This window comes from Ranitomeya imitator, chromosome 10 (genome assembly GCF_032444005.1).
Source record: "Ranitomeya imitator isolate aRanImi1 chromosome 10, aRanImi1.pri, whole genome shotgun sequence".
NCBI lineage: Eukaryota > Metazoa > Chordata > Amphibia > Anura > Dendrobatidae > Ranitomeya > Ranitomeya imitator.
Window position 1 is genome coordinate 102,772,693 of NC_091291.1, and position 15,645 is coordinate 102,788,337.

At 44.3% G+C, this 15,645-nt stretch overlaps 1 protein-coding gene across 1 annotated transcript in view; it reads right to left on the bottom strand.

The window, feature by feature from the left end:
• Positions 1 to 15,645, bottom strand: part of RNF207 (ring finger protein 207) — a 67,621-nt gene that overhangs the window by 14,641 nt on the left and 37,335 nt on the right. The window contains exons 3-8 of the mRNA XM_069741560.1: positions 15,428 to 15,572; positions 13,533 to 13,614; positions 11,102 to 11,177; positions 8,792 to 8,917; positions 2,098 to 2,144; positions 1,310 to 1,382 (exon numbers count right to left, since the gene is read on the bottom strand). Of these exons, the coding sequence (XP_069597661.1) occupies positions 1,310 to 1,382; positions 2,098 to 2,144; positions 8,792 to 8,917; positions 11,102 to 11,177; positions 13,533 to 13,614; positions 15,428 to 15,572 (549 nt within the window). The remainder of the gene's footprint in view (positions 1 to 1,309; positions 1,383 to 2,097; positions 2,145 to 8,791; positions 8,918 to 11,101; positions 11,178 to 13,532; positions 13,615 to 15,427; positions 15,573 to 15,645) is intronic.

Consider the following 15,645-nt stretch of genomic DNA (forward strand, 5'->3'; position numbering starts at 1 on the left):
TCACGTAGTATATTGGCCAGTTACGTAGTATATTGCCCAGCCACATAGTATATTGCCCAGTCACGTAGTATATTGCCCAGTCACGTTGTATACAGCACAGAGCCACGTAGTATATTGCCCAGTCACGTAGTATACAGCACAGAGCCATGTAGTATATTGCCCAGTCACGTAGTATACAGCACAGAGCCATGTAGTATATTGCCCAGCCACGTAGTATATTGCACAGTCACGTAGTATATTGCCCAGTCACGTAGTATATTGGCCAGTCACGTAGTATATTGCCCAGTCACGTAGTATATTTCCCAGTGATGTAGTATATTGCACAGCTACATAGTATACAGCACAGAGCCATGTAGTATACAGCACAGACACGTAGTATACTGCCCAGTCACGTAGTATATTGGCCAGTCACGTAGTATATTGCCCAGCCACGTATGTAACAGGTTAAAAAATAAACATATACTCACCCTCCGAGGGCCCCTTGTAGTCCTGGCGCCTGAGTGCTGTGCACGCGGCAGCTTCTGGTCCCAGGGTTCGTATGAGCGCAGGACCTGTGATGACGTCGTGGTCACATGACCGTGACGTCATGGCAGGTCCTTCTCGCATAGCATCCATAGCACCGGAACCTGCCACTTGCACTGCCGAGGACAGGACGCGATGTCGGAGGGTGAGAATAACCTTTTTTTTTTTTATTACGCAGCGTCAATTGTAAAAAGTTGGTCACACAGGGTTAATAGCTGCGTAACTGGAGTGCGTTACACCGCGCTCTGGTAACGCTGGCATTAACCCTGTGTGAGGGCTGACTGGATGACTGGAGGGGAGTATGGAGCGGCCATATTGCCACCGGACTGTGGCCGTCGCTGATTGGTTGTGGCAATGGTCGTGGACGTTTTGCCACGACCAATCAGCGACTTGGATTCCATGACAGAGAGAGGCCGCGACCAATGAATATCCGTGACAGAAAGACAGAAGGACAGACAGACGGAAGTGACCCTTAGACAATTATATAGTAGATTTTCAATACTATTGCATTTTTTATTGCCTATTATTCATAGATCTGAGTATAACGTCTCAAATATAAATTCTGATGATGATATCGTATCCGATATTAACAGTGCAAATCCATTTTTGTACAATTTTAGATTCACATTTGGATAGGAAGTGGTCAGCAGACCCAGAGCGCTCACCCCTCCATCTCCACACAGGGTGTCATGCTCCCCAATACTTTATCTTTCAAGGGGGAGCTCCACAATTTGAGGAATTTACTGTATGTATGTGACAGATAATGCGTGAATGAGTGGTGTCTTACCTGTAAGGTGGGTAGAAGGGAAGCCAGGTGAGAGAGCTGGTCCTTAAAGGCTTTCTCCTTCTCTTGATATTGGCTTCATACATGGAACAAAAAAAAAGATTTATCACCAATATCGCTTAATAGATCTTCCCGCTGGAATCGTTTCCGCATAATGTGGCCCGTACAGCTTAGATAGCCATTGAATGAATGGCAGATTTACAAGTTTGCGCAACATGGCTGAGCGGGCTTCTGTTCTCAATTGGGAGACATTCAAGATACTCAACCCTTCCTTCCCCGACATCTGCTGTCGAGTGTTAGAATGTCTGCTGGTCCCACCAAAATTGTCAGGTTTGTATGACTTTCCTATAATGCTTGTGACCTCCTTAAAGGATTATTCCCATCTTGGCACGTTGTCATCTAACCACAGGATAGGTGATAATAAGAGGTTTGACCGCCGGCACTCACACTGATACTAAACAAGGCCTAGGATCTAATCAAGGCTTTGAAATGTGCTGTTAAAGCCATTGATAGGCGCCAAGCGCTGGACTTCTATTTCCGCCATCTTCAGAAGCCCCATAAACAATGTACGAAGTGATGGCTGCTCTCCATTATAACAAGACATTCAAGATGTCCATTCTTGGGATCAGTGAGGGTCCCAGAAGTCGTATACATGATTGTCTGCAACTGCCCTTAGAGAACACATTGATGTAGAGAATGTGCATGGACTTGTAAGAACCAAGGTGAAGTTAGTGCTGGGTATTTGGATGCTCTGGGGAAAAATGTATTACTCCTTTAGTTTATGTTCTCACCACTGGACGGCTTTCAGAAGGATCTTCTTGCGCTCTGCCAGTTTCTCCTGTGAAGATTACAAGGGAACAAAGGGGTGAAACATACTAGAAACTATGAGATTTCCCTCTGCTAATTAAGTAAGGAGGATTTTACAACTGAAATTAATGTGCTGGCGGTAAAGGTATTAGAACAACAATAAGTATGAAAAGTGTCATGTATTAATCTGATCCAATGTTGTACTGCCAATGGCTACAGGCCATGTGGCTGATATGGGGCCTGTGTGCCAAGGTACCTGGTGCCATTGCCAGCAGCGGCCCCCCACACCCGTCATCACAAGTTTAGCTGTATGGGCATCCTGGATGTCGATACAGTTGAAAGCAATGATGGAGGAGGGAGCGTCGAACACCCTCTCAGATTCTTCTTCCGTACCTGATGTCTCAGCCCAGAAAGTGCGATAACATCACTACATGGTGCCCGCTATGCTAAGATGTACGCTTCTGAATGCTCGTTGCAGAGACCGGAGCAGTGGGGGAAGGAGGAGGAGAGAAGAATATTGCATTTTTTTTTAAATCAATGAGTAAATTGTGGTTGTCAAAGTACTGCATAAAGGACTATGGGAAGCGCAGTATACTGCATGGAGGATAATGGGGAGTGCATTATACTGTATGGAGGACTATGGGGAGTGCATTATACAGTATGGACTATGGAGGACTATGGGGAGTGCATTATACTATATGGAAGACTATGGAGAGAGCATTATACTATATGAAGGACTATGGGGAGTACATTATACTATATGAAGGACTATGGGGAGTACATTATACTATATGGAGGACTATGGAGAGAGCATTATACTATATGGAGGAGAATGGGGCGTGCATTATACTATGTGGTAGACTATGGAGTGTGCATTATACTATATGGAGGACTATGGGGAGTGCATTATACTATATGGAAGACTATGGAGAGAGCATTATACTATATGAAGGACTATGGGGAGTACATTATACTATATGGAGGAGAATGGGGCGTGCATTATACTATGTGGTGGACTATGGAGTGTGCATTATACTATATGGAGGACTATGGAGAGTGCATTATAGTATATGGAGTTATACTGTATGGAGGACTATGGGGAGTACATTATACTATATGGAGGACTATGGGGTGCAATATACAATATGGATGACTATAGAGTCCATTATACTATATGGATGGCTGTGTGGGGACCATTATAATATTTAGGGGCTATGTGGAATCCTTTATACGTTATGGAGGGCTATGTTGGGGCGATAATACTGTATGCAAGCAATTATACAGTGTAACAGTTTTTGTGGAGTTCATCATGTGTGGAAGTCACTGTTGGTGATCAGGGCCGCCATCAGGGCATGACAGCCATGACTGGCGTATGGGGCCCGGTGGGCAGAGGGGGCCCGCATCGGGCCCGGTCTCATCTGCTCACCGGGCACCCCCTGCAGGCGCTGCGGCTCACTATTGACGTGCGGGCCCGTGCCCGCACGTCAATAGTTAACAGTCGCCGCCAGCCAGTCGGAGACTGGCAGCTGACTTGAACGGCGGCAGTGCGCAGTCGCACCTCGCCGGCGTCTGACGTCATCGTCAGCCGCTGGCGAGTGCGTCCTTCACCTGCGTGGAGGAGCTTCGCCCGCCGCGGGAGCATGGCAAGGTAAGAAGTTTTTTTTTTTTTTTGGTAGCGGCGATCCAGGGGAGGGGGCCCGAGGCAGTATGCTGGACACGGGGGCAGAATACTGGGCATGCTGGGGCAGAGTAGATGCTGGACACAGGGGCAGAATGCTGGACAAAGGGGTAGAAAGCTGGACACAGACAGGGGCATTATGCTGGACACAGGGGCAGAATGCTGGACAAAGGGGCAGTATTCTGGACACAGGGGCATTATGCTGGACAAAGGGGCAGAAAGCTGGACACAGGGGCATTATGCTGGACACGGGAAGAATGCTGGACAAAGGGGCATTATGCTGGACAAAGGGGCATTATGCTGGACAAAGGGGCAGTATTCTGGACACAGGGGCATTATGCTGGACAAAGGGGCAGAAAGCTGGACAAAGGGGCAGTATTCTGGACACAGGAGCATTATGCTGGACTAAGGGGCAGTATGCTGGACACAGGGGCAGAATGCTGGACACAGGGGCAGAATGCTGGACAAAGGGGCAGTATTCTGGACACAGGGGCATTATGCTGGACAAAGGGGCAGAAAGCTGGTTAGAGAAGATGCTGGACGCAGGGGCATAATGCTGGACAAAGGGGCAGAAAGCTGGACACGGGCAGAGGAGATGCTGGACACGGGGGCAGAATGCTGGACAAAGGGGCAGAAAGCTGGACACAGACAGGGGCATTATGCTGGACACAGGGGCAGTATTCTGGACACAGGGGCATTATGCTGGACACAGGGGAAGAATGCTGGACACAGGGGCATTATGCTGGACAAAGGGGCAGTATTCTGGACACAGGGGCATTATGCTGGACAAAGGGGCAGAAAGCTGGACACGGGCATTATGCTGGACACAGGGGCATTATGCTGGACACGGGCATTATGCTGGACACAGGGGCAGAATGCTGGACAAAGGGGCAGAATTCTGGACACAGGGGCAGAATGCTGGACACGGGCATTATGCTGGACAAAGGGGCAGTATTCTGGACACAGGGGCATTATGCTGGACAAAGGGGCAGAAAGCTGGACACGGGCATTATGCTTGACACAGGGGCATTATGCTGGACACGGGCATTATGCTGGACACAGGGGCATTATGCTGGACACAGGGGCATTATGCTGGACAAAGGGGCAGTATGCTGGACAAAGGGGCAGTATGCTGGACAAAGGGGCAGTATGCTGGACACAGGGGCAGAATGCTGGACACAGGGGCAGAATGCTGGACACAGGGGCAGAATGCTGGACACAGGGGCAGAGATGCTGGACACAGGGGCAGAGATGCTGGACACAGGGGCAGAGATGCTGAACACAGGGGCAGAGATGCTGGACACAGGGGCAGAGATGCTGGACACAGGGGCAGAGATGCTGGACACGGGCAGAGATGCTGGACACAGGCAAAATGGAGATACGGGGTATGATGAAAGACATGAGGGCATGACTGGAGACAGATGGGGAAGGATTGGAGACACTGGAGGCAGAATTGGAGACAGATCTTGCAGGATCATGGGGCAGGATGGATATGATGGAGACAAATGGGTCAGGATGGGGAGATCATATGGGGCAGAATGGATACTCATGAGGGCAGGATGGGAGAACATATGGCTGACGCCAGGAATGAGACACACGGTGGCCAGGATGGGGAATATTATTACCATAGGGACTAATTTAGGGATATTATTACTGCAGTGATGTATTTATTTTATTTTTTGAGGATACTGTTTTAAATGAGGGGGCGATCCTGTTACTGTGTAGAGTGATACTATGTCGCCTCTTTTTCTTCATGTGGTGTAATGTAGAAGTTGGGAAAATTAATTAATGTATTCTACAAGCAGAGCTCGAGATAACTGTGTTAATTTCCTGCAGAAACGAGTCCTGGCTGGATGAAATGATGGCGGTCTGTGCTGGATGAAAGATGAAGGACTTCACCTAGAGACGTCACTGGTGAGTCAGTGTGTTACCTATACACTGACACTATACACTGCATACAGAGCTCCTGTGTATAATTTGACTAGTGATCACTGTATTATCTGTACACAGACGCTGCATACTAAGTACAGATCTCCTGTGTATAATGGCACTTATGGTGATAGTATGGTGCTTTTTTTTTATTACTGATCAGAATAGTAGTATTCAGTCACTATGTGGTGGTAATATGTGGTCTGGTCATGGTGTAGCGGTATTTGTTCTTTGTATGTGATATTCGATCACTGTGGTGGTAATATGTCATCTGGTCATAGTGCTGTGGTATTTGTTCTTTGTATGTGATATTATTGGTCATTTAAAAAATTGAAAAATAAATAAAAATATACCTAAATTGTATTGCATATTTTAACAAATATTTAATAGGTTAAAGTAGAGTAGGACCCGGCCAAAAGTGTCTACTGTGTTATGGTGGCGGCTTAAAAAATCTTTTGGCCAAAACAAAAGCTGCCGGCTATATGTGTGATCTGGTGATGGGAACTGTTAATGTGTGATAGGTGAGAAGTGGAGTTTTTCCAAGAGAGAGCGGTGGGACTGTGGACAGCTCGAGGGGTGGAGCCTGGAGGCGGGGCTGGGGTGGAGCCTGGGCGGAGTCTCAAGGGGGCCCCGAAAATTTTGCCAGTATGGGGCCCCGAAATTTCTAGTGGCAGCCCTGTTGGTGATCATACTGTATTGAGGTCACCAAAGTTTGCTGGGGGTGTTGAGGGGGGTACAGTAGGGTCATCATACTAGTGTGTGGAGGAATTCACTGTGGGGGTATCATATAGTGTTTGGGGAGCACTTTTATTAACCTGTCAAGTTAAAAATTGCGTCTGATCTGCAGACGAGAGGTTATAAAGCAGGATAGCGGATCTGACTGAAGGAACAATTTCAGTAAAACTTCCAATTTTATTAACTGAAATCCCTGGTGTTCGTATTTATGAGTCCAGTGGGGGGCTTACTAGTGATTGACAGGTATCTCTGCGGCCACAGTCATGCAGGGAAGACTATGAGTCACTAGTAGTGCCGCCCACGGGACTCATAGGCTACAAACACCAGGGATTTCAATGAATAAAATAAAAGTTATACTTAAAGGGACACTGTCACCTGAATTTGGAGGGAACAATCTTCAGCCATGGAGGCGGGGTTTTCGGGTGTTTGATTCACCCTTTCCTTACCCGCTGGCTGCATGCTGGCTGCAATATTGGATTGAAGTTCATTCTCTGTCCTCCGTAGTACATGCCTGCACAAGGCAATCTTGCTTTGCGCAGGCGTGTACTATGGAGGACAGAGAATGAACTTCAATCCAATATTGCAGCCAGCATGCAGCCAGCGGGTAAGGAAAGGGTGAATCAAACACCCCAAAACCCCGCCTCCATGGCTGAAGATGTTCCCTCCAAATTCAGGTGACAGTGTCCCTTTAATATTTTCCCATAAACCTCTATATCTCCTATTCATTCTCTGTACCGTGCTGTCCATGCAATGTCATGGGTTCCCTTTAGGCTACATTTACACAACCGTATAAAAAAAAAAATCATCTGGTTAACATCTAGAAAAAAATGGACGATTTTCCATCCGTATTTTATATGTACGGCATCCGTTTTTATACATCAGCAGTAATCAAAATTTACAAGAATGCATTTTCCTCAGTTAATAATGGTGATGTATCCATAAAAATCAGATGCTATAAAGATGATCTCTATGGGGATGCAGGTTTTTTTTTTTTTGCACACCCATAGACTTGAATAGGCGAGTTTCATCCGAAATACACAAGAGATTAATGCATGCCGCAATTTTTTTCACATGGACATTTGGCCTGTTAAAAAAAAAACCGCAATGTGAATGACCATATTGAATAACATTGGTCCAAGTGCTGTTGATTTTTTTTTTTTTTTTATCACGGTCAAATGTTGTGTGAACACAGCCTGATCCAGGATCCAGGATATAGTTAATGAGATCTCTGCAAGGATCCACTGTCAGCTCCGGACTGCCACCTAGTGACCACTTAGAAGAGCATGGTGTCTGGTCTGAGCATGTTTGTTTGCTGAACTACTTTTGACTTTGTGCACAATTGTAAGTAATCCTAAAAATTCCAAAGCGAAAATAAAAATCTAGATACTGATGTCACGGGGCTACCGCGACAGAGAGGTTCCAGAGAACCGAAGCGCTATTGGCCTCATTCACACACAGTGAACAGAAGCTCTTCACCTGGCTGCTTTGTGCCAGCAGTGCAGAAGTTAACCTTATTGCTGAGTTGTTGAGAGCTGGGTCTCTCAGCTGAAGTGGATTTTGTATTCTGATCCTCTATATAGACCCAGTCCTGACTTCATCTATTGTCAGTGATCAGTTCTACTGCCTGGCTTGGAGGTTGAAGGAGCTTAGTATTGGAGTTGGAGGTTTATTTACAGAGATTGGTGTCTGCTGTTTTGGTTGTATGTTAAACCTGTTTTCCTTCCTAGTTTATTCCCTCTCTTCCCTTCTCTGTGTTTCCTCTGTGGTTGTGTGAGTATTTGGTGAGTTTGAGACTTTTAGTTACCTTGTTTGTATACCCTGTTATTTGTTGTGTTTATACACTGGTGCAGTCCACCTCCCTTGGGGGAGAGGGAGCCACTGATAGGGCCTGCACAGGAGACAGGGATACGCTGGCGGCTCAGGCCTCCTAACCATCATAGGTACCCCAGAGATAAGGGAAAGCCAGGGCCCCATTATAGTGGCAGGGACAGGTGCGGGTCCCAGTATGCCGTCCTGCCCCTTTATCGCCGTTAACGGCGTGACAACTGAATTCTAAATTTCCTGCAATGCAAAAGGTCCATGCAAATCAGCTGGATCACATGCAGATGTAGGAGAGCTAAGTTTGTCGTTTGTGTCTAGGTGTTGTTATGCATTTTTTGTGTGGTGAGTGCCGGCCTTTAGGGTTGTACAGACTGCAGGAAAAGCTGTGATGGATGCCATAAAATACTCTGTAGGGTCATGTAAGACTGGCCACCACTACGGTGCATGGAGGTCACCGCAGGGTTAGAATATGTGCGACTAGTACAACAACTCCCATCAGCCTGTTCCCACGGTACCTGCATGCTGCTGAACAGAGCATTGATGGACGTCTCTTCCTCATCTGCGCTGTTTCGCACCTCTTCAATCATGGCTTTCAGTAGGATAATTGCCTCTCGGGTAGATGTCTGCAGATCCTTCACGGTCTGTACAAACATCCAAAATTGTGTGACAAGTAGCAGCCGCAATTACCAATCAGTTTAAACATTATCAAATTAATTTGCATTAACTCCACGTGGTTTTCGGACACATCTTGGCCTCCTGGTACTTCTGACCAGCGCCCTAGCAGAGATCTGTCAAACCCAATAGCACAAGTTTCCCCATAAGTTAACAATGCTGGAGCATCTGTCCTTACGAATCCGCAATGTGAAATCTCCTTTGTTATTTCTCCTGGAAATGTATGAGAAAATCGACAATATACTCAGACCCCACATATTCTACCACTGCTAGCACTGAGTGAGCGAAGCCAGTGGTGTAGATATAGGGGGTTCAGAGGAAACAGTTGTGCCGGAGGGGCCCAAAGTCTTTTTTTTTTGCTACTTAAAGGCGTTGTCCATCCTTAGGCTACAAGTAAGCAGTCACTCTATGTGACTGTAGACTTGTGACAAATCACATCTGCGCACCGTAATAATTCTCGGTAGCCTAGGTATGTGACTCCCATGTAGTTTGAAACGTAGAGGACGTCTATGCCTGGATGCAATCAGTAATATGGAAAGGTAGAAGATCCAATTTCCCAAAAATATTAAAATATATATATATATATTTTCTTCATTAGCAAATAATAATATTATTATTATTATTTATTGTTATAGCGCCATTTATTCCATGGCGCTTTACATATGAGGAGGGGTATACATAATAAAAACAAGTACAATAATCTTGAACAATACAAGTCATAACTGGTACAGGAGGCGAGAGGACCCTGCCCGCGAGGACTCACAATCTACAAGGGATGTGTGAGGATACAGTAGGCGAGGGTAGAGCTGGTCGTGCGGCTGTTTGGTGGATCGGTGGTTACTGCAGGTTGCAGGCTTGTCGGAAGAGGTGGGTCTTCAGGTTCTTTTTGAAGGTTTCGATGGTAGGCGAGAGTCTGATGTGTTGTGGTAGAGAGTTCCAGACTAGGGGTGATACGCAAGAGAAATCTTGTATGCGATTGTGGGAAGTGGAGATAAGAGGGGAGTAGAGAAGGAGATCTTGTGAGGATCGGAGGTTGCGTGTAGGTAAGTACCGGGAGACGAGGTCGCAGATGTATGGAGGAGACAGGTTGTGGCTTTGTACGTCATGGTTAGGGTTTTGTAGTGGAGTCTCTGGGCAATGGGGAGCCAGTGAAGGGCTTGACAGAGGGGAGATAATAGTAATCTAGTGAAAAAAAAGGTAAAATTGCAAATTCAAAGCATGGCTACAAGATCCATGGAGAAGGCATAGTGTAGCTCTAGGTTCTGGTGCAGCCTAGAGAGGTCCACCAGGGTCTTCTCGGCCATTATCTTGATAGTATTAAGCCCTCCGGTTTCTGGTCTTCTTCTTCATCTTGTTCCTTCTATTGTTCTGACCATGATGTCCTTCTCCAATGATTGCTCTCTTCACATGATGTGTCCAAAGTAGGCAAGTCAAAGCTTGGTGATCTTTGCTTCGAGTGACATGTCTGGCTTGATTTGTTCCAAAATTGGTTTGTTAGTTCTTCTTGCCATCCATGGTATTGATAACATCCATCTCTGAAGATTCTGCTCCAGGTTATGAATTGGGGTCAGGTTGCACCTCTGGGGACAACCCAATGACAAACACAACTATAATGCTGGATATAGACATGTCGACCATCGTGGTCGATAAAGGACAGCAGATCAGGTGCATGCAAGATCCTAGGAGTACGAGTTCCTCAATAATAGGTCCGTCTAAAACCAGCATAACCTCTAGTGATTCATGCAGTCATTTATACAATTCCAGGAGTAATAAAGGAAGAATTGCATGATATCAAATTCTAAAAAGAAGTCCAAGAAATGTTATTCTATGGGGGATACAAGCATTTAATTACAATAAATGTGTCTCACTGCACCTACATCAGGGCTGCAGTGCGATCATTCTCAGGATCTGCGGGTCCCCAAAGGTCAGCCCCCCAATAATCACAAAGTAAAGCAGAGATTCACTATGGACCCCCAGACTAAGAGGTTTCAACCATATGCGGCTTCAATGCAAACGAGCAATTTTCAGTAGGAAGAAAACTGTCCTTCTAGGAGATGCCTATAGATGGCACTCAAGAGCGTTTTCTCCCTGCCGGAGAAGAGCTAATTTGCATACAGAGAACAATGAGAAGACACTCTATAGCTTCCACCTACCGTAACAGCTTGATCCAGCTTCTCGCATCCTTGTAGGTAAGCTGTTTCAATATCAATGCAGTGAGCCCGACTTTCCCTGTAGAAAACACATAAGCACACTAGGAAATATGTTGTTATTGAAAGCAAAAAAAAATTTTGGGAGACAAGTACTGTGCCCCCTCCGCAGTACATCTACAGGAGCTTTTTCATATCTCCCATTTTACATCCATAGCCATTAATATGGAGTTGGTCCTTCTGTGAAAGAACAAATTAAGGAAGATTCTCCATTTTGTGCTTTTGACTCCATTTTCTTGTTGTTTAAAGATAAATTATGTTATTTAATTAGGTAAAAGGTTATAGTTGCCATGAAGTAACTTTATCTTGTTGTTCACAAGTCTGTTATTCAACTAGACTATTGTTTATGTTCTGCTACAAGGCCAGAGTGTTCTCTTGAACCAGATAATGGACTCGGGGGTGTATTGCTATACAAGACTCTGAGGCACCTGTTGGTATGATTTTTCTATGCCAAAAAGACACGACCATATATGTAGTTTCCGTTTTTTTCTGTATTCTCATGGGTTACGTTTTTCCTGCATTTTTATAGGTTATGAACTGTGAGTGTGTTCTTATGCTGATTGGTTGAAGTATAATTTCTATGATTATGAAAAGTGATACACAATAAACGGGGGCCAGAGATCTGCTCGATCCCCATACAGAGACACACGTCTCCGTCTGGTCATTTTCAGTTGCCGGCAACGCCCTGTAGATTAATTTGGAAATCACTGAGTCAACCGTGAAGGATCAATTTAGATCCTCCCTCAACACTTCAACAGCTGTACCAGCTCACAGTCTTCTGAGAAGGTTCTCTATAAGATTTTGGAAGTGCCTGTGGGAATTTTCCCCCTTCATCCAGAAGAGCATTTGTGAGGTCAGACCCTGATGTTGGGGAGAGGTCGGACTCATGATCTCTGTTTTAGCTCAGCCTAAATGGATGAATGGAGTTGAGGTCCGGACTCTGTGCAGCCAGTCATTTTCTTCCACATCAAACTTCCCCTCCATGTCTGTATGGACCTTGTGGGCACAGTCATGGGGAACAGAAAGGGGTCTTCCCCAGACTGTTCCCACAAAAACGGAAGCTACAATTGTCCAAAATGTCTTGTATGATTAAGCACTGGAACTAAGGGGCCAAGGCCAACCCTGGATAAATAACCCCAGAGTTTTATCCCCTTCCACCAAACATTACAGCTGTACAATGCAGACAGATGGATAACTTTCTCCTGGCATTCACCAAACCTAGACTCGTCCACCAGAGGTCAGAGAAGTGTGATCTGCCACTGCACATCACAATATTCCACTGCTCCAGAGTCCAGTGGTGGCGGCTTTACACCACTCCATCCGACAATTGTGCTTGGTGATGTAAGGTGTTTGTGCAGCTCTTCGCCACTGAAGCCCTCAGAATATTTAGGAAGGAATAAATGTCATGACCTGACAAACTGGGGGCAAGGCTCCAGATGTTTTTTTTCTCCGAGGGTTGAGGAGTTGGATGAAAGAACTGGGCAATAGGATCAAAAAACTGAGTTCAGTGATTAAGATGTGTCACCCAATACTTAAAGCCCACATAGATAAATATGAGATTTTTCTCTGTCCCTCAATTTCTTTCTATGTTTTTCATCTCACTATTAAAGGTTCTTTTAATTTGATTGGAATTAGAGAGACAGCTGCAATAGCATAAAATTGTCTTTTACACTTGCATGTCATAAAAGTATGACTCTATATAATACATTCGTTTCACTTTTTGTATTGAAGAACTGAAATAAATTAACTTTTTGATGATATTCTAATTTTGTTAGATGCACCTGTAAATAGATAGATACTAGATCGAAGATAGATAGATACTAGATAGATAGATAGATAGATAGATAGATAGATAGATAGATAGATAGATAGATTAATAGATAGATAGATAGATAGATAGATAGATAGATAGATAGATAGATAGATAGATAGATAGATAGATAGATAGATAGATAGATGTTGGTGCTAGATTTTTTTCTATTTATATTTTGCGTTGGACAACCGCATTATTCAGGGAGTATTGCACCCAAAATCTGCTCAAGTTTGTGCTGCTATTTGTCTTTTCTATTTAGATACACAGATAAATAGATGATAGATAGATCATAGATACATAGATAGAAAGATAATAGATAGATAATATATAGGTAGATAATAGATCATATATAGAGAGATAATACATGATAGATAATAAATAGATAGATAGATGATAGATAATAGATAGATAGATAGATAATAGATAGATAGATAGATAGATAGATAATAGATAATAGATAGATAAATAGATAGATAGATAGATAGATAGATAGATAGATAGATAGATAGATAGATAGATAGATAGATAGATAGATAGATAGATAATAGATAGATATTATCTTACACTTGCATGTCACGAAAACAGTTGATGCAAAGCATAGATTTCTTCTCTGTAGAGAACATAATGTAGGGTTCCTCGTGTAAGGCTGTAAGAGTATTTAGATAGTTAGAAATAATTGGGAAACTATACACAGAAAATATCAATAATGAACGGCTTCTTCCACTCAAGACAAGAAAACTGACTAGTGCACCAATATTTATTGATGTTGGAAGCTCCACCAGGAAATATGTTGACTGTGACCAATGATGGCGGTCCAGTATGCAATGGGCAGTCCTTTTCTTCTAGCCTCCTCTCCAGCATCTTACAACCAGTGGTATACAACAAAAGATAAAAATGGCTTCTTACTCTGCTGCCAGATTTTCCCTCTCTACCTCCCACTCCAGCTCCCCCTGCCCACCTGTTCCATGAATTTGAGCCAAAACCCCTTGACCTTGTTTGCTCAGAACTCATCTCTTCTGGAGAGGAGTCTGGTTCTCACTTCCCAACAGGGCCGGAGCATCCATACTCATAGTCTGCGTCTGAGATATGTCCTCTGCCCCCGCACTCCCCAGTACTCCTGTATCATTACAGACACTTCCATGAGCCATGATTTAAGGTATGACATATGAGAAATCGCTCCTGTCAAACCAATCTGATCAGTTTTTATGAAGAGGTAAGCTATAGACTGGACCACGGTGAGTCATTGGACGTGGTATATCTCGATTTTTCCAAAGCGTTTGATACCGTGCCGCACAAGAGGTTGGTACACAAAATGAGAATGCTTGGTCTGGGGGAAAATGTGTGTAAATGGGTTAGTAACTGGCTTAGTGATAGAAAGCAGAGGGTGGTTATAAATGGTATAGTCTCTAACTGGGTCGCTGTGACCAGTGGGGTACCGCAGGGGTCAGTATTGGGACCTGTTCTCTTCAACATATTCATTAATGATCTGGTAGAAGGTTTACACAGTAAAATATCGATATTTGCAGATGATACAAAACTATGTAAAGCAGTTAATACAAGAGAAGATAGTATTCTGCTACAGATGGATCTGGATAAGTTGGAAACTTGGGCTGAAAGGTGGCAGATGAGGTTTAACAATGATAAATGTAAGGTTATACACATGGGAAGAGGGAATCAATATCACCATTACACACTGAACGGGAAACCACTGGGTAAATCTGACAGGGAGAAGGACTTGGGGATCCTAGTTAATGATAAACTTACCTGGAGCAGCCAGTGCCAGGCAGCAGCTGCCAAGGCAAACAGGATCATGGGGTGCATTAAAAGAGGTCTGGATACACATGATGAGAGCATTATACTGCCTCTGTACAAATCCCTAGTTAGACCGCACATGGAGTACTGTGTCCAGTTTTGGGCACCGGTGCTCAGGAAGGATATAATGGAACTAGAGAGAGTACAAAGGAGGGCAACAAAATTAATAAAGGGGATGGGAGAACTACAATACCCAGATAGATTAGCGAAATTAGGATTATTTAGTCTAGAAAAAAGACGACTGAGGGGCGATCTAATAACCATGTATAAGTATATAAGGGGACAATACAAATATCTCGCTGAGGATCTGTTTATACCAAGGAAGGTGACGGGCACAAGGGGGCATTCTTTGCGTCTGGAGGAGAGAAGGTTTTTCCACCAACATAGAAGAGGATTCTTTACTGTTAGGGCAGTGAGAATCTGGAATTGCTTGCCTGAGGAGGTGGTGATGGCGAACTCAGTCGAGGGGTTCAAGAGAGGCCTGGATGTCTTCCTGGAGCAGAACAATATTGTATCATACAATTATTAGGTTCTGTAGAAGGACGTAGATCTGGGTATTTATTATGATGGAATATAGGCTGAACTGGATGGACAAATGTCTTTTTTCGGCCTTACTAACTATGTTACTATGTTACTATGTTACTTACCACATTTCTTGTGAATATCCTTTGCTCGTTTACTTAGAGGCACAATCTCATGGCAGGAGAACATTTTAGCTTTATGGGTCTCATCTCTGCACTTCACACACAGGGGCTGATTGCAGGTATTACAGAAATACATCATATCACGCTCCTGGAACAAGAAAAAAAAAATAGGTACCTATATACAGTTCTGGCAAAAAGTAAGAGACCATTGCAAAATTTTG